Source organism: Lonchura striata, chromosome 5, assembly GCF_046129695.1.
Source record: "Lonchura striata isolate bLonStr1 chromosome 5, bLonStr1.mat, whole genome shotgun sequence".
NCBI lineage: Eukaryota > Metazoa > Chordata > Aves > Passeriformes > Estrildidae > Lonchura > Lonchura striata.
In genome coordinates, this window is record NC_134607.1 from 43,659,472 (window position 1) to 43,683,754 (window position 24,283).

The 24,283-nt window shown below is 37.0% G+C and overlaps 1 protein-coding gene across 7 annotated transcripts in view; it reads right to left on the reverse strand.

Annotated features, from left to right (window-relative positions):
• Positions 1–24,283, reverse strand: part of GRIP1 (glutamate receptor interacting protein 1) — a 303,215-nt gene that overhangs the window by 78,716 nt on the left and 200,216 nt on the right. For 6 of the 7 annotated variants that reach the window (XM_077783507.1, XM_077783511.1, XM_077783506.1 and 3 more), the window contains exon 2: positions 20,924–21,004. The exons of the other annotated variant lie outside the window; for it this stretch is intronic. In XM_077783507.1, the coding sequence (XP_077639633.1) occupies positions 20,924–21,004 (81 nt within the window). The remainder of the gene's footprint in view (positions 1–20,923; positions 21,005–24,283) is intronic. 7 annotated transcript variants of the gene reach the window in all.

Here is a 24,283-nt window from a genome sequence, read left to right on the forward strand (position 1 = left end):
ATTTTGTAGCTTTTCCTGTACATAATCATATCAGGAAGAAATTAAACTACCTAAGCTGGTTTTGCTTATAAGAGACTGTTATCCCTGCAAGTGCTCTGAACCGGGCCCATTTGATACCCTCATCATTCTGTTTTTCATCTTCGCTTTCTTAAATCGCACATGATTACTGTTCTTATAATGCTATGTATGACATGCTTACTCATCTGCATTGCTTTGGCATTATTATTACACAATAATCCCACTGGAGTATTATTGAAATGCTCAATATCAGAACAACCCTGGGACTTCAATTCCAATCCAACACGCAACTGCAATCTGTACATGCTATTCCCCAACTAATGCAAGGTCAGCCTCTGTTTCCCAGTAAAGACAATGCTATGTTACAATTTGAGGGTAAAAAATCAAACTACTTCATGTATCACCTCACTCATAATTCATTACTTATGCCGACCAGCAAATTCCTAGTTAGTTAGAAGTCTCTGGAGTCTGTTCTTTCCTGCATGTACTCCCACATGAGTAATAATATTAGCATAGTCAGCATCTGAAGGGAAAGCACAGAAGTTAGTTCCAGACTTCTAATGAATTCAGACTTGGACTTGCCTTCCCTCAGCCTATAGAGAGGGGGGTCTTGGGACTGCCTCAGGACTTCCATTGCTTCCTGCTGTTGCAGTCCTGGGTACATGATTGTCCATGCTGCACCAGCCACTCTACAGCTTTCTTAGCATCATCCACCTACCTCTAGTAGGGGGGTCAGGAATCCCGCTGCATCGTGGAGATGGCACGGCAAGGGGAGAAAGAACATGCACACTTTCATGCACAAGCAGACATAAGATGAAAAAGAAAGGTTTCTGATCCAAAGAGCTTCCTTTAGATCTCCAATTTTGTAAGCAGGAGCATAAACAGCAGCTGAATTCTAAAGAAAACACCACACTGCCGCTGTTTTCTCAGTTGCTGGTCTGGATGCTTCTCTTTGGCTTGCTGTTGCTATACCATGACTGTGTGAGCCTGACTTGCAGCTGGGTCAGCTGGTGCATTAACACTGTGATCTGCCCTGCAGCCTGGAGCATTACAGGGATACTCAGTGTAGCACAAGAAACTTCAAAGATAAAGCAGATACTCAAATTCAAGACTGGCTAAACCTTACTATGAGAGAATGAATACATGAAACAACTGGCAGGTAGGTAAAATTGAAGAAATACCATTACCAGTTTTTCTTCAAGAATAATAGAAAAATAGTAAAGCTTCTAGTATTTTATACCTTAGCAGACTTCTTGCCCTCTTCTACTCTTTGGTGTATATAAATAATATCTTTCAATAAATAAGCAGCATGGAAAAAACATTTGAAAGCTGAGTCATTCTTAGTCAAACTCTTAGGCAAAATATTTGAACTCTTAGTCAGAATTTGTATCATTTTATTAATATTTCTCATTTATTTTCTAAATTACTACAATTTTATATCTTAGTGTACATATTAAAAGTAAAACGCAAAAATATTTACCTTCATTTCAGATATTGAGGCCCTTCTGTGAAAATTTCATTTTAAAACCCCAAAAAGGGTCTAAAATCTACAGAATCAGATCAAGTGCTTGATTCTCTTCACCTAGTGAATGAGTTTGTTAAGTGCAGCTGGAACAGGTCATAAAAAGGACTGAGCATAAAAGTAAAAAAAGAAAACCAAACTTGTTGTTTTCTTTTATACCATATATAATTAATTATATATTAATTATATATGGCATAAAATAATAAAACTATATATAATTAATAAGTAAGTAATTGGTAAGTTTGCTGAAAATATAGTGAATCCTGTCCTTGAATGGATTTTCCCTTGTAAGCCAGCAAAAATTCTGCAGAGAAAACATCTGCTTTACATGCCAGTAGGCATCTCATAGCTTAATAAGAAATCACATAAAGTCAATTGTTTGGGAACAGAAAGCAGTTTGCTTTAGTGAAGACATCACATTTATTCAGTGTTTCAAGTCCTGTGCATATGTGTATTTCTCTTGGAGTTACAAGAGGGATGTCAAGAGATGATGACCAGTCCATTCCTTGTTACCCTTGTCCTGCCTGGCTGTTGCTAACTTCTAAACCACCAAAAATTCTATCAAAAACAAACAAAACAACATTACTGAGGAGAGTCTGAAGACATGGAGCTGGTCATAACCTGCCCTGTGCCTCCCCTCCAGCCTGTGGAGGGACAATCCCAAACCAGTCCTAGTTCAGAAGCAAGCAACACACAGTGGGAGAGAAACTGGTACAAGGTGTGGCAGAGCCCATCTACAGGGCAAACACACCGCAGTTACCAGCAACACTGTGCATTTAAAACACTGCCAATGCACGCTGCCTTGGGTCAGCAGCCAGGTTAATCTCTATGAAAATACAGGTGAAACGTTGTACCATTTTCAGTGAAAGCAAAGGATAATAGGTAAGGTTAAGACACTTGCAAAAAACTGTCTAAAACAGATTCAGTTTACATTGACACCTGTTCTGGTTGTGCACAAGGCATGTAAGGCATTAGATTATCTCCTTTATATCCTTTTTTTTTTTTGCCCAGCTATAAGATCATCTACAAGATGACTTTGCCATTGCAAAAATATTACCTAAAATACAAATACCTTCCACAAGAGCTTATAGACTAGAAAAAGTCTTCCTAGCCTAGGCATGACACAGAAAAGGAAATAAGGGTATTTTATGATCCATCACAAGCAGTGATATACAAGACATGACCACATAATTCACTGAAAACACCAGGCCTGCAGGACACAGCAGCACAGTTCACACCTGGGTTCACTGGCTGCCTGTCTAAAATGAGCTCAGCCCTTGTGATATTTGGTTTTGGGTACATTTTTCATATTCACTGAATCCTTGGCAGCTGACAGTCTAAATCCCAACTGAGACATTCAACAAAAGTGGTCTTCAATTTAACCACGAATGTAAGCATTATATTTGAAATTCTGTTTCTAACTAAAACATCAGAATTTAATACAAATGTCTCAAGTCTGAAAATCAAATAACCACCAGAAAGCCAGCTGCAGACAAAAAAAAAAAAAAAAAAAGAAAAGAAAAAGAAAAAAAAAAAGAAAGAAAAAAAAGGCTCTTAATTATTAATGAAAGAACCTCACCAATTTCTTTACAGAAGAGTACTGAAAGAAACATATATGACACAGTTATCAATGCACACTACAATAACTTCAGTAATTACATTTCAGGAGCGAACAATGACTGGAGTAAACCATGATTACCTTCACAGCCTACAGCACAGCCCAGTTCTTCTCCAGCAGCAGCAGCATAGCCATGCTACCAATGGAACATCCAAGTACAACATCCTGCTTGCATCTGAATCCACTCCTTGTAGACAGGAGTAGAAGAGAACATTTGCCAGAAAATGAAAAAAAGTGTGGCATGGTGTAAAATCAGGTTTCACATTAAAGCAGCTTCAGAGAGAAAAGACAAGAATGATCTCTGTGAAGTCAAATTACAAAGGATGGCTTCACATGAGAGTGCGAAAAAAAGCTGCTTTAAACTTAGACGAAAAAGTGGTCCATGGCAGCAGCTGTGTAACAAGCAAAGGTTTCTCCAGGCTAACCTTGGCAGATAAGTAGACTAAAGCAAGAGATGGATGGCCACATGTCTAGATGCTTTTTCAAGACAGACAAGTGCTGGTGATGGAACAACAGGCTTTTTGGTCCTCTGGATAGTCTTCTTTGCAAAAATTCCACACAAAGTTTTTTCAAGCATGTTTTTTTATGTTTTGTTTTTTTCTCTTGTATTCACAATTGAATTGCACAATATAGTGCAAGAAAACAAAATGAGAACAGATGTTGATACTCCAAATTCTCCCAAATATTCCAAGTACTATCAGCCTAAAATTATTCACAATATTACTTTGACAGATATTGTGCAAAGAGATCAACTTTAGTTATCTTAATACAGAGGATGGCATCTGATTCTTCTAAGAACTGAGTCTATTAAGAATTTTTGTCAGTGAACACTTGGGAATTCTTTTCTCTGTATTTTTTCTTTTGCTGTACATCAGGGATTGGAAAAATCAGGCTAAACACAATCATTCCCTATTTATAATCCGTGAGCAGAAAAATTGAATTGGAGGAAAAATTATTTTAAAAAATTATTAAACATTAAAACATTTAGCTTCAGCAAATGTAAGAATACCCAGATTTAGCTAAATCACAACAACAAAGCCTCTTCTTTTATTATTATCTACAAAAAAAAATTATTTTTAACATGCCACTTTGCTGTAGGGTTGGAATAAAGATGCAGTGCAAACTACAACTTGCTCAATGATGTAGTTTAGTGAAAGCACATTTATTCCTTAAGCTAGCTGGGAAGTTCTAGTGTCTTCATCAAGGATTTTCTTTTAGAGTGTATCTACACTATCCATTGATCACTTGAAAATCTGCAACCATCAACTTCATTATCTTCAGATGAGGACCAGCTCCACCTCAAGGCACTTACTATGTTTCAGTAAGTTCAAGCATTTTTTTGCTTCCTCATTATCTATGACGGCAGTCAAATTCCTGAACATCTGTTAGGTCCAGAGCAGCTCACTAAACTGTCAAGGTGGAGCTTTATGAAGCAAAGACACTGGAAGGTAAAAATGAGCACATTGATGAACAACTTGATGGTCTCAACCTTCACCTCTTCATCTGCAAATACTGCAGGGCTTTCCAGAGCTCAAACTTCCTTGCTTCCACACTGTATCATTGCTAGCTTGGGTGGGGAATGGATAGTAGAAGGTACTTTTGAGCTGAAGGTTATGCCTATCGTTATCTCAAATTTGTATCTCCCACATGAAACAAGCATCTCCTTTTGAAAATTTTGATCATGCAATAAGCAACAAAATCTTAAACTCAAGAATGGCTTGTGCATCAGCAGCGTGACCCTGATTTCCTCTGCTGTCTCTGACAAACAGTGATGAAGAAAGGAGAGAGCCCCATGGCATCAGTCTTTTCTGCATTTCTGTCTGAATGGGATAAAGGCTTCATTACCCCTCCCTTGCTAGTAGAAACCCTACTGTACAGAACAGCACAGAATTCAGACACTAATTTAGATTTATAAAACTTCTTCCCATAATTCTGATTAATTCACCTCCAACTTCCTCTTAATTTCTTTTTAATGAGAAATTAACACCTAGAGAACTCTTGATAATTTGTGTTTCTTTACACTGATGTGTCACTACTCATGAAAACACAGCCTAACTTGCAGTTTCTCTGTTTTCTACAGTTACTAAAATGGATCAGGCAGGATTGATTACAGGAGTTATTGTATTTGTGCATTTCAAATCAGGAAAGGACCACTGAAAACAATTCTCGCCCTCATCACTTGAGTGACACAAGTGGAGAAACTCGATATGGTAGTATCTCCACCTACAGATTACCTTTTAGAAAGATCAGTGTGGCTCTGAAAGCTTTGAAAGTGATGAAAACTCTGCTACATGTGTAGTTAATGTCTATCTGATTTGGGAGTAGAAAAGCCTTGAAGACAAAGATCTCATTATAGTACCATTATTACATTCAGGATATCCCTTTGATACAGAACTGTGACCTCCGATCAAATTACCTCTTAATCTTTATTCCCTTTCAGATTAAGAACTGTCTGAACTGCTTCAGTTTTTGCTATTTAAGATATAGCTTGCCACAATGTTTTAACATCCTGTTGCTACCAGGTAAATTTTAGCAATAATGTCATTAAATCACATATCTCCATTTGAGCTGTCATTTATTTTTCCTGACATACCTTGCATTGCTTCTCATGATCTACAGTTGCTATATAATGTAATGTTTTAGTTAACACAAGACAGTGATTTTCCTTTTTATGACATGGAGCTACATCACTTTTGTCATGGCAAAACCAAAGCCGTAAGGATAAGAAAAGGATATAGTAATGGTGTCACTTCTTTTTAGAAAAACTATTGTTCAAATACCTATTCAAATACTAGATAGTGAATTTTCAAATATTTGAAATTTAGAGGAGTGGGACTGCATCACTTTTTGCAGTACATAGATTAAGGAACAGATATTTAAGTTTTTAGTGGTCACATACATAAATTATTGTAGAGCGAATACACCTGAATGATATGCACACCCTGTCTTTCTATTTGGTAGTATTGAAGGAGACCCAGCATAACAAAAGGGTTTATCAAAGTCTCTGTGTAGAAGATTAGGCTATCCTTAAGAAAATGAGATATGGATAAGAAAAATGAGAAATATGGAAAATGTGAGTGAATTCTTCCCACACATTTTACCTTTTGTCCTTTGTGCTCAGTGACCGCTGATGTCTTTATGGTTTGCTTACTCTTCACCTTTGTGGAAAACCCCAACCCAGAAATGCTGACCTCTGGAAGATGGTAGCTCAAAATCAGGCTGGATGAATGCATTGCTACAAATGGTTTAAAAAGTGATCTGTCAATGACTCATTCTTTTTGCATACTTCAATCTGATATAAAACTAAAGTTACAAGGATGGCTTAGGGGGAAATTTTATATGCAACCCAAGCAACAGGATGCACTGATTTTTATTAGGTTTCTATAGGGTAAAAAAAAAGTGCCTGTGACAAAAAGATCATTAACTTACTCAATATTTAAGATGAAGAAAAAATACAGTTAAAGCCAATGGAAAAGGAGGGTTAAAGAACTGCAAAATAAGCTAGTGGCTTATATTAAAATATTAAAATTTACCAATTCACAGAAATAGTGATGACTTTAGATGTCAATAAGCATTTAAGATCCACAAGAATTTACTATTCCTGTCAACTAACTGTGCCAATGGGGGGGGGGGAAGGGGGAAAAAAAAAAAGGAGTAATTCAGGCATTTGTGGGCTGCTAACCTGTGCTCTGAAACTCTCTAATCAATCTCTGTACTTATTCCCTGAAATTTAATGTATGCATAATGAACTAATGGCAAAGAGGGATGAAGACAGATGCCTTCATTTGCATGAACTGGCTTATTAGATAGTCAAGCTTGCTAAACAAATCACTGCAGTAAAACAGTAAAATACCCAGCTGCAAGAATCTACCTACATTATTTATTTTTTCAGCTAAATTGTCATCATATTCCACTAAATTAGCACAGAGACGGAGATGGCATTGTATCAGCACAGAGTAACATTGCACACACTAGCCTGTGAGACAACAGGAACATTTTACATCTTCAGGTCATTTCAAGAAGGTGTTTGCAGGTTTTTGTAAAAATCTGAATGCGACATCAACATAAGAGGCTTATATTATCCCAGAGCTGCCTTATTATTATATATAGGAAGAAGACTTTCCTCTGTCAAACTTAAAAATATGATGTAATTTTCACAGAAAAGTTTTTTGTCTTTTTTTTCAACACTTACTCTTATTCTCCAGAAACTTTGGGCAAAAAGGAACAAAGGTTACACTTAGCTTCCCCCCTAAAAACATTAAGATCTGCTAACTGTATATTCTGGTTCACCTGTACTTCAAAAACACATCTTGTCTGTTGGGCCTATTGCAACGTCCTTCTCTTCTTTCAGTGACCAAGAGGTCAAAACAGACAGGAAAATGTTTATATGGAGTGAAGAAATAGCTAAAATCTTCAAATAGATTGAAACAGATAAAGATTCAGCTAAATAGTATGACCTGGAGGCTTTAATGACATCTTTCATTCCAAGCACAGTGCAGTGTACAGAATCTCAACAAGGATGCAAATGAGGAAACTGCTAACACAACTCAAAGCATGCTTGTTGAAAATACTTCTTTTAAAGTAAGATTGTCTGTGAAAAAGAGCTGACTCGTAATAAAGGCTGTGCTTAAACAGAAGGAAACTGCAGCATGAGAGCACTTAGTTGCTGACTCCATGCAAACAATTCACAAGATGTGTTTGTCTCTTTTTTTTTCTCCTCTGCTGTTAAAGGATATACAGCTAGCATTTTAAAAGAAAATATTTAAATTCTCAATTATTTCAAATGTACAAAAATAACTTAAGAAACTTAACAGGCCTTTCTCCATACAGAGACTTCTGCACAGAGATTTTCCACTACCATTGAGAGTAAAATTTGCTGATCAGACCTAGAGAAAAAGTTACAGAATTTTTACATTTCATATAGTTCCAGGTTGGTATAAAACTTTGCTAAGTTATACAAACAAGTGCATTCTTGTTTTTGGTTTTTTTTCCTCTCCACTTAAATCAATATGTGGTGTTTTTGAAATAAACAAACTTCTGCTCCTCGTGGTCTTACAAAATGTCTGTAAGAGAGTCCTTGCTCCAGATTTTCTTTCCCTTCTTCATTTACCTAAGATTGCAACAGGCCGGCACATTCATAATATTCTCCTTAGTGAAGACCCAGAGCTTATGATGGAGACAGAGATAATTAGCTTAATGTTAGCTGCTACAATCTCGTAAGAATGTTTGGTATGGATTTAAGTTTATAATGCCTAATTTTAAGTATATATGCATTAGAAAAATACAAGATGATGTCCTGACATCTTCTGATTCTCATGTTTTGACTACTGGTCAATGATATTTTTATAGTGTAGTAGATATATTAAAATTTGCAGTGGATCAGCAAATAAAATATTCTAGTCCCTACTCCAATTTTATACACAGAGAAAACTGGGATTATAAAATGTATTCACAACTTGACAAAAATATTCTGAATTCCTCAATACCCTTAACTCAGGCCACAAAAAGCAAATCTTACCATACATTATAATCATATCCAGCTATCATCCTCATTGGCTAGCACTTAAACTAGACTGACTTAAACAGCTTTCCTATTATTTTCTTTGGTGTGTGATTAAGTAAGTCAAGCTTTGAGGCTGGATAGATGTTCCCATCCACTATATGCTCTCTATTGCACCATTACCTTTTGTTAGTGGCTAAGGAAAAAGCCCTTGGCTTTTAGTGGCCTCATCAGTTACATGCCATCCTTATCATAAAATTGCATAAGTTCCTTATAAGGTAAACTGGGTTTGTAGCTACAAGTTTGCAATGACTTTCACATATATTTGCTAAACTTTCAATTCCAGAAATAAATCTGAAATCTTTCTGAAAGAGAACACTTTTAGTCACATGTGAATATGTTAGATACCAGTTTTTTAGAAATTATTAACTGTACCGTAGCATTTTTATTCTTGATAGATTTGGTCCAATTTGTTGCAGTCTTGCATAATGGCATGATTTCCCTGTATGACCTCTATCAATCTTTACTTCTCACTTTCCTCTACAGGAGCAATATTTTGGGGTTCAAAGTCACATTGTTTTATCAGGTATGATCACTCATCATTCGGCAGTAGTATATTAAAAATTCAGCTCTAACTCGTCTCATTTTTCTATGACATTGTGTCTTTAGTATCTCAAAGGTCAATGCCCATTTTCTATATCATTTATCCAAGAAGTATTTAGGGTCACAGTGTCATCTAATACAAGAAGATGATCTTGGCAGAATCTTGCCTCACAGTTAACTATTAAGCTGGGCTCATTTTGCTTCACCAATAAAATCAATTAGCATTGATAACTGACATTTGCTCCTGCTTGGATTCACAGTGTCCTTCTACCAATGTTTTCTGTGAGTGAGAGCAATAAAATCTCCTGACTTTGGCCTTGTTGCTATTTTCCCCTATTAAAATACTCCTTGTTTTGCTTTCTTATACTCTTTTCAGGTTGGCAATAAGGGAGACTTTACTGAAGAGCCTTCTTTATTTGTTTAGTCACATAACATCAGTGGATTCCCCAAACTACACAGACATAAAGTGAGACAGATACCTGCAATTTGGACAAAGACAATAAATAAATTTTAAAAAATTACTATCTGCATTCTCCTATCCTATATATCACCTACAAAGTTAAAGAAGTACCTTACTCTACCAATGTAAAAGATGTGAATGGATGTGTGCACCTATAAATAAAAAACCCCAACAGGTGCCCAGTAAATTAATTACAAAATTAAAGTTGCCAAAAAGTTATTTGGGAACCCTTGCAGGTGATCAAACCTCTCACTGGCAAGGATAATCAATATAAACCATGAATATATAAAGGAGAAAATTTAACACAGCAGTACTTAGTACACCTTTGTGTTAGTGGAGTAGTGACTGTCACTCAGATGCTTTTTCTCTTTCTTTTGACACAATTCCCCAAGATTATTAGTAACAAAAGAGAGGACAGGAAAGTCATGAAAGAGTTTTCACAATAGTTAAAGAAAAATACCTGGGAGGAAAGACCCCTGAAGCACAACTTGATTACTTTAACAAAGGGAAGATTAAATGGTGATTTCATTGTGAAGTGACTATAAAGGATGAGGTGAATTTTGATGAAAAACAACTTTTTCTTACAAATGAGGTGAACCTGAGCTTGCACATACTCAAACTAAAAATAAATGCAGCGAGTCTAAGCACAAAAGGTTGTGATGGGTTTTGCATCACTGGCAACCATAAATAGATTGAATGTCCTTCTAAAATATAATTGAAATACAAGTTGAGATACAGATAAATTCCAGGAAGCTATATGTTTAGTTCAGACAGTCACAAATACCTATTTGGCCCCATAAATTCACAATAAATACACTGAAACTCAAACAGACTTTGCTCTTACCACTGCACTTTTAAATAGCAAAGAAACAGAAGCCAGTTTGCACTAATGTTATAATAAACTTCTGGTCTTCCAGATCCTGCACAAACCAAACCACTTCTTTTATTCTGCACTATGAAGCATGCTATCATATCTCTGTCTGCCCCATGTACCACAAATGTGATGTGGAAGGCACACGAGCACCAGAATCTCTTTTTCTCTTTTGATTGTAAGAAATTAATAGACATGAAACTGGTGTAAGGCAAACAAGTAAAGAAACTTTTTCTCCATCCTCCATACAAAATATTTTGAGCCTTTTCATACTGGCAAAATGGACATAGAATTTTATAGCAACAAAACAAATTTAAGATTTTTGTGTACGAATCAGGGTGTAGAGTGAGCATGAGCAGCTTTGATCCACTGATACAGTTGAAAAGAAGAGGCAAACTACTATCCAGATCTGGGATAGCATATTTTGGTGTTATTTTAGTAGATGGTATATTATTTCCTTACTATTTTCATGCCCTGAAATGATAATCACTGCAGAAATGGAAAGAGGTATTAAAAACCCCCTGAACAGATGGAAATAACGCATTAAGTCCTTTAAACAGGTATTATAAAATACATTAGGAACATGAAAAACATCAAGTTAATTATCTATAAGATAAAAAGATAGACTCAAGCAGGCAAATTATTAAGAAAATTATCCCAAACTTCTCAGATGAGCAAACTTCGCAGACCTTAAAGGGACAAGTCCAGGTTTTGTTTGCTAGCCATATGCTTCTGTCTACAGATTTGTGCAACACAAGACTTTTGTAACAAAGCAATGCCCTCCTGAGTCAGATCAACACTCCATCCAATCCTGCTCCATCTTGGAAAGCAAGAAAATGAGGCTGAGGGACAGCATGAGAGCCAGTCTACTTTGCCCAGTCTGGTCCTGCCACAGTTCCTTGATATCCAGTAGTGTCACAATAGCGACTACAATGCTTCTCAGTCTTTCTAATATTTATATATGAAGCTCTTGGCAATTAACTTATCCAGTCTTTTCTGAATGCACTGACACAGTCTGTATACACAGATTTACTGCTTGGTCTTCCTCTCTAGAGATACTGTGTCCATGAGTAGCTCAACATAATGATCCAGAAATCATTTTGCTGTTGAATACACATTTTTCCTCCAATACTGCACTGAAAGCAGGATAGAGAAGAACATTTATATAGATTTTAACTCAGAGAAAAATATATTGCCAAAAAATTCGTAATACATTTCCTTACTTCTGAACAGACTGGGGAACCTAAGCATTCCCTGTGGGTTTTCTTCTCAGGTACTATCAATTTTTCTGAAGCTACCCCCTCTTCTTGCCCCAAGAAAGCCCAGCTGTGCTATCCTGTGAAAATGCCGTCATTTTTCAAGAGGACAATACTAAATTTTAGCTTCTCAGTCGCCCAGAAGAACCTCTAGTAGCTGTAATAGGTTGCTGTATTCCACAAGGGACAGTCAGTCCGATTTCACAGTTTTACAGCTTCCTGTAGACAGCAGTGACTGTTTAGATTGGCAAATTTAATGTTCAGCCAGGAAGGGATCACAATCAGTTGCACAATCCCTGGATTACAAATCTCCCTCTGCTTGGCACCTCCTTTCATGACCTTTTTCCTCCCTCTTTCCAAGCTCACCCAGCTAGTCCAGTGTCTCTTTCAGAGAATGTCTTCATGCTCCTATTTCAAACCTAGTCTTGACCATCTTTCTTTTTTTCCTTGTTTCCCTCTCCTCGCATGTCCACTACACCATGCTTCCTCTTCTAACTGAAACCTTTAAAGGAGAATAAATTTTTCAAAGACATCACCAACACTTTGATAAAAACAAACGAAATCAACCATCACAAGGGTATCTTCCCTTTGTGGAACTTAGAGAACATGCCAGAATTGTGCAGGAAAGCAAATGTCCTGGAAGATGGGACCCCCAACCTCGGGAGATGCACTGATGCTTCTTAGCCTATCTCCAGGTTCCAAGCTCCAGTGAAAAATCCTGTGTTATCACTGCGACTGAAAGGCAGGTGCTAGGGACTCGTGCTTCAAACTAGCAAATGGCCAGAGGAGTACATGCACATGTACACACTGCAAGCACATTTGCTGAGTACAGAACAATTTGCTCATAACTGCCCATCCCTGCCCCAAAATGTGTATACAACAGCTAAACCGCTGAGACAGTTTTTTAATGATGTTATAAATGCTATATGGTATATCATCCTATACTACATATAGCTAAACTGATTTTTCTGGAAAAAAATGCAGCTGCAATAAATTAATATATTTTACTTTGAAAGGCTAAAAGTAGGCAAAGCTATATGTAATTAAATCCAAATACACATGAATGAAGGAGTTTGGTACCATCAGCAACAAAACCTGCTCCTGGCTGTGTGAGGAGGGAAAATCATTTCAAGTCAGTTAAATTTTCAGACCTTGAATCAGTTGGGTATTTGAAAAAGTTCATGTTCCTTATGTACAATATTGCCCTTAACACATTTTCTCCTTCATGGTAAAAGAAGTCAAATGAGATTGCTCTCTATTCTAATCCTTTTCAGTATTGAACAACACCAGCATGTAGCAGACCTGTAAAGAATATGTACAAATAAATCATCAGCAATCTCAATTAGGTAAGAACTCGGTGACCTTTGTTAACTTCCTACAAGACACAGATTTCTTCCATGTTTATCTGTGTATGAAACATGAAGGACATATGAAGTCCTCCCAACAACGTTATTTTGATGAAAAAGAGGAAGGACAAAAAAAGAAACCTTCAGTAATAAATATGAGAAAGCAAATTCAGACATTTTCAATGTCAGTGGGAAGGAAAAGACATATAGCTCTGCAGCTGCTTCACAGACCATTTGGTAAACCTCCAGCAGGTTAAACAAACACACAGGGAGGCCTGTAAATGATACAGCAACTGTAGCCTCTCATCAAACATGAAAATCAGCAAATGACTTTGCAGATATAATAAACACCTCAAGTGCAGAAAAGCTTACTAGCCTGTGATCTGCATTTCACAGGTCAGAACGCTTGCTTCTGCTCAGGAATCACCCAGGATCGTAACCATAATAACTGTGACTGCAGAGGTTACAGCTAATGGATTTCTAAATGCTTAAAATCTCTTCAGTGGCATTTTGTGCTGGTTTTTAAAAGTATGTAGTAAAAGTGTCTATGAGAAAAATGCAAATTGAGGAAAAGAAGTGCTCTTGTAGACACACACTTGAATTTCCTAACCCAGCTTTTACTAATATACATTTTATTTTCAAGTATTTTGTAATTATTTTTTTTTTTCACCATGAGAATGATGTAGAAGCCCGAGGATGATTTTGAGAGGTTTTCTCAGCAAATCATGCTCTTAACTCTGCAAAACCAGTTAGCCAATAAAATCTATTTCACATTTTGATGGGGGATGAAGGATTAGGTAACACAGTGACATCAGAGTGCTTCTGAAATCTGAGGGAAGCTGAAGTTAAAGGCAAGGCAGGTTTCGTTCAACAAGGATGGAAAAAATGATTGAGGACTGCACAAGTCAGGCAACATTGCTTGAGAAGGTGGCTCCACTGTGGCAAATGATGCAAGGGGGCCTGCTGATGTTAGGAGCACTGCCAAAAATAATGGGATCATTTAAATCTTCTGCAGTTTTATTCAGCAGAAGAGCCTGAAGGAATTGGACCAGGTTAACTGTGGCATGAGAACAGCTGCTTTTGAACACTTACTGTCCTGCCAATGCCATATTGATCACCAAGGAAAAAAAACTGGCACTGGAGCTGTGTTTGCACATAGGTAAACATGCACCCACAGGGATGCGTCATCTGTCTGTCACACCTGTCAGTCACTGGGACCCTGGCTCAGATGGTAAGAGCAGAGATACAGGAATAACCTGGGACACATCTTCCCTCCTGAGCAGTGTTACTTAATGGAACTTAAATCCCAGGATCACTTCAGAAGTCTAATTTTTTTTCAATCAATCTGGACTTACTTTTTTTAGAAACCCTTTTATCTCTCCATCTTACTTTCCAGATTTCTCACTTTTTTTCTGAGATTATCTTGCAACAGAAAATTAATGCGCTCCATCTACTCTACTATTATGATATGCAGTAAAGAATTCTTCCTGGTTTAAATTGAGGCACAGCACACACGATCTTAAATTCAACTAATGCAATTCTATATTGGCAATTCAGTGACATCATAACTGGATCACATGTTCTGGCTTTAATTTAGACTGGATTCTGGAATTTTCATATTTATATATATATGTATTTACACATATGCAGATATATATAAATTCAATTACTTTCTTATTTCTTCACAATCTGTGCTTGCTTTCTGATAGTATTTTTATTTAAACAGATATTTCCAGATATTACAAAAGCCCAATAATCATAGTGAAGGAAGAAGAAGGGTCTTCAAAATCCTTCAGCTTCCATCTGACCTACATTTGAGTTCATCAGTTGTGGGCAGTGGACAAACCCCTCAGGAAAGCCAGATTTATGCAGCTTGTGACAGAATATGAGCATTAGCTGCACAGCAGGCTGTGGGCCAGGAAAGGGAAAAAAGGCATACCTCTTTATTTTTGTAAACAGCTCTTCTATGTTTTCAGAACCAAGGACCAGTTGAAAACTGTCTTACTGCCTTCTAATGACATTTACATTGTATATTTAAATATTTCAGAGCCTGAAAATTCCCAGGATATGATTTGTTTTATTACAATAATTTAGTATTTCATAGCTTCTCTTAGGAATATTTTGTGTCCTAAGCAGTTACTGAGGACACTACATCATACAGCAATTACTTTTTTAGTATCAGCTCTGTAAATATTATCTTTTCAAGGCATTTTAAGCTTCTTTGATTTGCATGTGCTCCCTTCTAGCTAAGCAGTTCAAAATTCAGCCTACCCTAAAATTATGTTTGTTTAACATTTTATTTTTATATTAAAATCCTGTTACCAAGCTCCCCCCAAACAAGGCTGCAAACCGTCTATTAACAGCAATTCCAGATCTTGAGCCACTGCAGAGGATGTGCTCAGGGCTGTACATTCAGTCTATTTTCCCTCCAGTTTGATGGCTATCCTTGTTTTTGAGATCAAACACTGTGCTGAAACACAAAATCTCTATTACAGCATGCTTCAAAGAATCAGGTAGTGTGGAAAGAAAGTGCAGTATTTACATATGTACAAAGGAATTGAAAAATCTAGTCACTTTAATTTCAGACTTTAAAGTCGTGACAATTTTCCTTCAGAGCACAGTTACCTATTTTAATAACTGACCTGTTAGTACCTCCCTGCAGCTGCATACAAAACTTGCAAATGTCAAATAATAATAAAAAAACTAGTTAGAGAGAAAAAGAGGCTCCTGGTGGTGGAGAAGACCTCAAAAGAATGATTTAGAACATCTAGTTTGGTCTTTTCCTGCTTGTCTCTGCAAAGGCTGGCATGCACTCTCACCACAATACAGGTACTTTGCCTGTTCAGCAGATCCGTTATCACTGTGGAGCAGAAGTGGCTGGAATGCCACTTGGGAAGGCTCCTGTGGGTCCCAGAGGCAGGCAGAGCTGGAGCACAAGGGTTCCATGGGAGGCGAAACAACAGTGGCTTGGACAACATGGTGAGGACAAGACTTCAGGGGCCTTCTGCTAGGCGTGTTGAGCAGGGCACAAAGGCAGGCAGCTTTGTTATTCTTCTGTCCCAGACAACAAGAAGACTCCTCTCTTTGAGGAAATATTTCCACTACTCTTTGTTATTTGGTACCCATTTCTTGAAGTATTTACTCAGGAAAGAGAAAACTCACAACTACAATCATCCTAAAATAAACAAAATCTCTGAATTCACAGATGATTCACGCAGCTCTCCGAGTGTATAGTTCACACTACAGTTCTTCTGAGTCCTTGACTACTTCAGGCAACAAGACTTTACATAGTCAGAAGTTTGAGACAGTGCACATGTCTCTCAGTAGACAGAAGAAGGAAGAAGTATGGATTTAATTTTTTTTTTAAATTTAATGCCAACTAGATTGAGCACAGATTCACTATTCCCAAAGAAACAAAATAAAAATGAAACACTGAGAAGCTGAAACATTTCACCTCAAAAACCTCTGGTATTTTTTACTAATTTTTTAGTAATGGTAAGTTTTAAGACTCAACAAAAATATGGAATAAAAGCCAAATGCAACTTTTGTTTCAGATTCTATTAAGTATTTCAATTGGTCTTAAATTTATGGTGTCTTATTCTCACTTCACAAAGCAGTAATTTTTATACTTGTGTCAGGTCACTTTGTTCCCCTCCATGCCCTCAGTTTTCAGTATGCGAATTGAAAACAAAGAAATAGATGTATAAAGTGAACATTTTGCACATCATTACTGTTGAGTGATTTACCCATGCTGTTAAAACAGATAAGAGGGCACTGGATTTTAGTTTGGAAATCATGGGAACAGCTATTCAGCCTGTCCATATTCAGGACGGCACACAAACACGCTTATCTTGAAGTAAATGTTACGGTCTCCTTGACTTCAAAGTGCCACTTGAGCACTGCCATCAGCTCTTGACATTGTATCAGTGCCAAAGGAATAGCTGATGTCCTTTTTAAAACTCCTGCAGGAATAAGCAATCCCAGGAATGACACCTTTGGCTCACCTGTTACTGACCTCACTTGCCCTTGGCTGGGCAGTGCCTGGACCCTTGGCAAATCAGGAAACCTCAGTCCAGAACTTATGTCCATCTAAACCTAGGGATTCAAGAGGCTGGCTATCAAATACCCTTATTTTAAATTACAGTTGTTTTTACCTGCATCTATTATTGCAAGGGAAGGGTCTAACCCACGACTGCTGAAATACATTGTTTTCATTGATGTGTCTTAACACTAGTCCTGACAGTTTTTTAAGTGGGGCACAGTATACTCTCTCCCTTGACTTCTGTAAGGACAGGGCAGCAAAAAAGGTTCATTATATTCTGCTTGACAGTCTAAATTTAAATATTTAGAGGGGAAAATCTGTTTGTTTCTGACTGCAAGCTGCTTCTCATGCTAACATTACCTCAAGCCTTACTTTTAAGAAATTCTGACTGTGAAGCTAAGTAACGTTTCAAACAATCATGTATATATAACTGTAACTAAACACCTACACATATGCAAAATAAAGTCCATGTTTCAAACTGCATTATACTAACGCATATAATTTTATTTAACTATTATTTCAGCAATTCTGTAAATCCCTTTGAAAGGATCTGTTGCTTGTTCATTTTGCACCATGTGAAGACATGGTAAATATGACATGTAGTTTCATCACATGAATAATGCATTCTGCATCTCAAATAAGCAGGCTCTGCTCCAGGGAGATGCTTAATCCACTTGGTCCTTCTGGGGATGAAAGAAATTAAACGCAGTGCACTGATCTCACAGTATGTGCTCATCTGACTTTAATTATAAAATGATTATTTCAACATTTTTTCCTGTAAAATAAACCAAGCCTGAGCTCCATATAACCTCTACCGAATTGCATTACTTCTCTGTGCACTCAGTCAGTGCCCATCAATACTGCTCTTTCAATACAATTTCACATGGAAGAATAAAATCCACCTCTAGAGGTTTGCAACTGGTATAGTAGTTTCAGGCCTCACAGCAACAAAAGCTTGCCTTTTTGATAGTTGCCAAGAGGATGGAGCAGTGAAATCCTTTAAAATGAATTCAAATGTCATGAGAAGGAACTTTCACCAGACACAGGGAGATGCCACGGTCCCATTAGCAAGATGTAAGATTTCCATCTCACATCCTGTGTATTTTTTTTCACAGACTGTTCAAACCTGTGCAAAACTCTGCAGACAATCAATTACCTGGTTAAAACCCAGTTTTCTTTTGGCTAATTAAATAGGCAGAGCATTCCTTGGGAATAGAACATCTGTTGTCCATGTCTTAGGAATGACAGAGCATCAAGTGGAATAGACAGCTGTACTGTCAAAGGTACTCCCATGCTTCAAGCTTGAAAAACTAGCAGTTCAGAAATGTGATGTGTTATCAGGCATACCATCTGGGGGGATAGAAATGAATGCTTCCCATACAGGATAAGATCTCCATGTGAGGATTACTTGACAGTAACTCCAGCTGACATGTTCCCATCCAGGTTCAGCAGAATTTACCAGGTTCACTGCACCACACCTTCCAATTCAAAAGCTATTTGGAGCTGACTTACATAATGTCAGAAGGGTGATCCTGCTCCCGAGCAAAAGCAGCTGTTCTGTTTCTGGTCTTGTACTAATGAATATCACTAGTTAATAGTGAATCTCCTATTGCCAAACGAAGCTGGCTAACTAGGACATTAATCTATAATGTGAATTAAATGCTCACAGACAAGCGAGTATAGAAGCTATTTACAAGGTGCTATCTCACATACAAAACATGGTGTCAAGTGATATAAATGATAATAGGTTATTTTCAGAAACTTCAGTCAACTCCTAAACGCTCAAGTTAATTCTCAAAATAATGCTTCATTTTGCAAAGTCTTTGATGTATATAAACCCACAACATCCATTGTGCTAAAATGAGAATTTGCTATGGCATGAAGAATTCTAGTTATAATTTTTTAAAATATCCAATCAGCTCAATCTTATTTATCCTTTGAGGCTCCTAAGGTCTAGAGATGGAACAAGGCATTCAGATAAATGCCATCACTATATTAAAATATGAAGAATATATATAAGCTTAGATCTGCTATTTTCAGAACACCTGAAATAAAACTAAGCACATCTCACCAAACACTTGTATTATCTCTCCGAATAAACTGTGACTTATGCAGAGCACGTGGTAAAAATTTAACTGCAATGCTCTCAAAAAATCCAGAATGTGCATCAAAATATCAAAATAAATGGTCATTAATCATGATGACTATTACTTAACACTTGAAATGCCTAATCTTATCAGATGGTCAGAAAAAAATTGTACCAGTACATTTCTATTCAACTTTCTCTTTAAATAACGCAAATGAAAATCATCAGGAGTTCTCAAAATGTCATGTGAAATCACAAACTTCAGCCTGTTCTCAGACCTTAGCTTAAGTGTTTTATAAATACAGTAGTGACACTATAAATGATAGCTACTAAGATCACACCAAAAAAATCAAAATGTTGAATACTTCCAAAGCCATAAATATTTCTCATCTATGAGCTACAGCATTACCTGAAAAGTACCCTATAGAGGTCTTTATTCACTCTGAAGAACAACAAATATCGATTTGTATTGACTTGGATAAAAAAGACCTGGTTGATGTTTGTATAATTAAAATTTTTCTTAGAAGAATAACTGCACACTGGATGCTGTACTTTGTCTTTTCACAATGGTTATGATCTTCATGATTCTACCATAAAAATAACAATTTTTAAATCACTACGATATTTTCAAGAATGAACATGAATGTTCATTGTAAGCAATACTAAGACTCTCTCTCATGCATAGAAACATGCACACAAAGCTTTGTGTGCTTTGGCTGCTCACTAAAGCTGTTGGGATGAAATTGGAGCCTATCAGTGGCAAAGGTCTGAGCTCCATCCCCCATCCACAGACTCTCTGTGGGTTGTGTGTCTTTGTTAAATAATAAAGCCACTTAGCACAGGCAATATTAACCATTAGAAGGTGGGTGGCATGACCTCACAGCTTCTGATTTCTATTGCAATGCATCTTCCTTTAGAGTCAGAGGTTACTGTGCTTGAGGTGAGAACAGCAACGTCAGTAATTCCACCTGAGTGCAACTTCTGTCAGTGTTCATTTGTTTCCATTAAAAGGTCTCTAAAATATTACTTGAGGTGAAAATCCCTCTAGATTGCTGCATACTATGTATGTCAAATTTGTACATGTATCAGACTTGTCCGAAGTAATTAAAAGAGACACAGGTTGAGAGATCACTTATTTTAACTAACTATTGATCTAATGGTCCAGCTTTTTGCAACGTAATGAGACAAAAGACAAGGATGGACAAGTGATTCTGCATGTGGCAGAAAATCACATGAAGACAGGAATTCTGGCAGAGTGCTTCTCTGTTAGACTTCTGAGCGTGGCTGATGAGTAGTAGAAAATATGAGCCAATCTACCTCTATTATCGAAACATATCAAAGAACATATTTCAGAGGGCCTGAAAATATATGAGCCTCTGATGAAGAGGTGGCTGTGCTCAGTATCTCAAATCTGCTGCAAAAGACAGAGATACAGGGATGTTCTTCATAGCAAAAAGCTTGAGGCAACCTAACCGTGGAAACTTCCTACAGCTCCCTTGGAACTTTCCTTATTTGCTTTGTATAACTAGTTGAATTTTGACCAGTATTACCTTGCTGCTCAAAAACAAGTTAGGCGTTACAAAAAGCGAAGCAAGTCTTACCTGGAATACTCTGTCTCCTCACAGACAGTGCTCCATCAGGTGCCTTTGCCTGGTTTGCAGATTTTGTATAAGGACTCTCATCTAAACAGAAACAAGCAACACCTCCAGTTACTGTTAAATATAATGTTAAAACCAACATTCTTTTAAATCCAGATACTGTATGAAGTAGCAGAGCAGATCACAAGAGTGAGCCAGACAAGGATGGGTATTTCTAAACGCCAATTCAATGCCATGTTTGGACTTGATGACAAAGGCTCTGAATAGGAGAGCTGAAAAGGATGTGCTAGAACTCAAACTGGAGGTAAGACATATTGAGGACAGGCCTGATATACAAAGGCTTTTTCAGGTTTAACATACTGATAGAAATTGACCTTTTTTCATGTGTTGAAGCTTCTTGTGTCAAAGACTTGAATGACAGAGGCAGAATCCCTGTTCAGGAGTAAAAGGTTTCCAGAAGCTTTTGAATATTCTGGCTGAGAAGATGCACTCCTTTTCCTTTAGGACCTGTCAATAGGTGATTCCTTTTCATTTGTAACAGTTGACTGGGGAAAACATCAGAAAGCTGTTGCCAAACAGGCCAGGCACATTTGTGCCTCAAGAACAGCACTGTACCTGTCTGTGTCTGAAGAGGAAGCTACATGAAACACCTACTGATCAACTTCAGTGCACGAAAGACCACTAATGATGGGATGAGCAGATGAGATACCAATTAGAGGCAGCATTAGACAGAAAGTGAGTCACTTCTACATCCCTCTTAAGAGCAGAACGATGGTAAGGAAAAAAATCAACTATATTGTAGCTTTTAAAAGGACAAACTATAGGTGCAGGAAAGAAATGTGAATGAAAGTGAAGAAATAGTATATGCATTTTATTATTTCAATAAAAAAGGAATCTGAAGAAATAAGGCTTCTGCCTTGCTCTCCCTTTAATTGAGTACTCAAACACTTTGAAGTGTCACAAATCTTTCTGTTTGCATACTTTTCTTCAGATTGCAAATGACTGATGAATTTATAGTATGTGCATGAATACTACATTATCTGTTATAGCATCCTCAGATCAAACAGAACCGTATCAACTTTTTCTGGAGGACCATCTTTTCAGCTGACATTCTTGACAGTATAATCCTTCTTTGCTGACTATAATCTTTACATCCGGTGAGGTCTCAAAACTCCTTTAGAAACTTGCTTTAAAGACAACAGTCCATTTTTATACTAGTGAGATAAGGGTTTGGCCAGCATAATTTAATTTAAAATCAGGTCTCAAAGAAGTGACTGAAAGAGCTGGTTATCCTTAGAACCAGAATTTCTGTAATGAAGTTTTCTACTGTTAGTTGCAATAACAAAAAAACTTAAATTAATTAAAAAGAAAAAAAAAAAGGAAAAGGCAAAATAATTATTTATAGCCATGAACCTTGATGAAAATAGAACAACTACTGAAGAACATGTACTGGTAAAATAGCACAACAGCCATTAAAATTGTGTTTTCTACAGTAAAATGAACTGCAATTGTTTTAGGACTGCAATGTTACAAGTGGAAGATTAACAAGCTTGCTTATACTACACCCTAGTACAAATGCCAAGAAAATAAAACTGCTAGCTACAGGATATAGAGAAGTATGGAAAAATATTAACACAGATCTAGGTATATAATTTAAGAAAAAGATATGTAAAGCCTTATCCTTCCATTTGCAGTAAGAGGATAAGCTAATATTATTGCATAGGTAGAATATATACATCCTTAACTAAAGAAAAAAATACAGTAAGACTAAACAAAAACGTCTGAAAGAAGTAGCATTTACCTTTTTTTCTTTCACAGAAGAAGCACCATTGAACTTGAACTCAAGGCTGAAGACAAATAAACTGAACATGTGGCTTATATGTCCCATCCATTACTACTTAGTTGCAGTTACTGAACATAATGGCAGATAGTGTAAGACACACACATTTTTTTAATTAAAAAGTGGGCAGGAAACATAATACAATTTCTCTATTACTGATGGATAGTAATGAGTTCTGGGCCCTATTTGACTGTATGCTCTACCTAGGAAAAATCTATCAATTTACAGAACAGAACAGTCCTCTCCAAGTCAGACTTCTCACACACAAATTATTTTCATCAGATTGAGGGAGAGGAAAAAAAGGAAAAGAAGAATTTTCACAACTAGACCTTTTCCATTGAATCTTTGTCATGGAACAAATGAGTAAATCATCTCCACTCTCATGCTGGAAGAAGATTTTCCCAATATTGCACTGGACTAGGAGTACCTGTGGTTATTCTGAACACAAGACAAGTCTGCAAATCATTCTGGTTAACAACACCAATGAGGGGAGGGGACTGCACATTCAAATACTTACTAGGGAGCTTGAGCAGTAATGTTTTCTACATAATAACTAGCAGATGTGAAGGTAACTAAGACTGCATAGGTAAGCTAGTATTTTAATTTAAGCCTTTAATAACTTTTATATGGGTTGGGTACTGTAGGCATGAAACTGCCTTACATTTCTTAATCAGTTCACAGATTCTCACAGCAAAACAAAGGACCCAAAAAGTTTCTTCATAAACTTCTGAAACACCATAAATGCAAAACATACCCTATTATTATTGGGAAAGAACAATGAGCCATTGGTGGACTGGTAAGCTGTTCTCAAAACTGTGAAGAATTTTCTTACAGTGCCCTTTAAAAGTAAAATCAGACTGAATCATAACTAGAAATAGGTATGAAGGACTCCAAGAAGCAAAGGAAAACAAACACAACCAACTGTACAAGGAGTTCTTATTGAGTCTTACTGAGATGCTTAACTGAGACAGGAAAGCAAAATAAAGATCAGACAGATGTAGACATCATCCTAAAGAAGCCAGAGAGACAAGGAAGCTCTGAGAGCCCTGAAATGTCAGACACCATTCATGGTGCCTCAAATGAAAAAATCTGTTTGTACATACTAATAAAATTGCATGAGCAGTCACAAGAATTTATCATCAAATTAAAATTTCTTGATGCCTTTATCCACTCTGTAGTTAGCAGGGAGGGTCTTAAAAATGCAAAAATGTCTTATGACAGCAGTGCCTAGGGGGATTTGTAGGAGAGCTTTTATTACCAGCAATGACAGACTTGGAGATGAAACTCAATTCAGCAAGCCAACACAGGAAAAGCAAAGATGCAAGAAGATATGAAGCATTCCCCCTCCAAACAGGACATAATAACTGAGTATCAGTAAAAATTGCAATATATCTTAACACACTACACATACAAAGAAGAGGGAGAAACAGGCTAGATTCAGAAACCTAAATCTCACCTGTTTACACCCCTAATAGTAGCATATCATCAGCAGGGAGCAAGCCACAGTCCATAAGGAACTCACA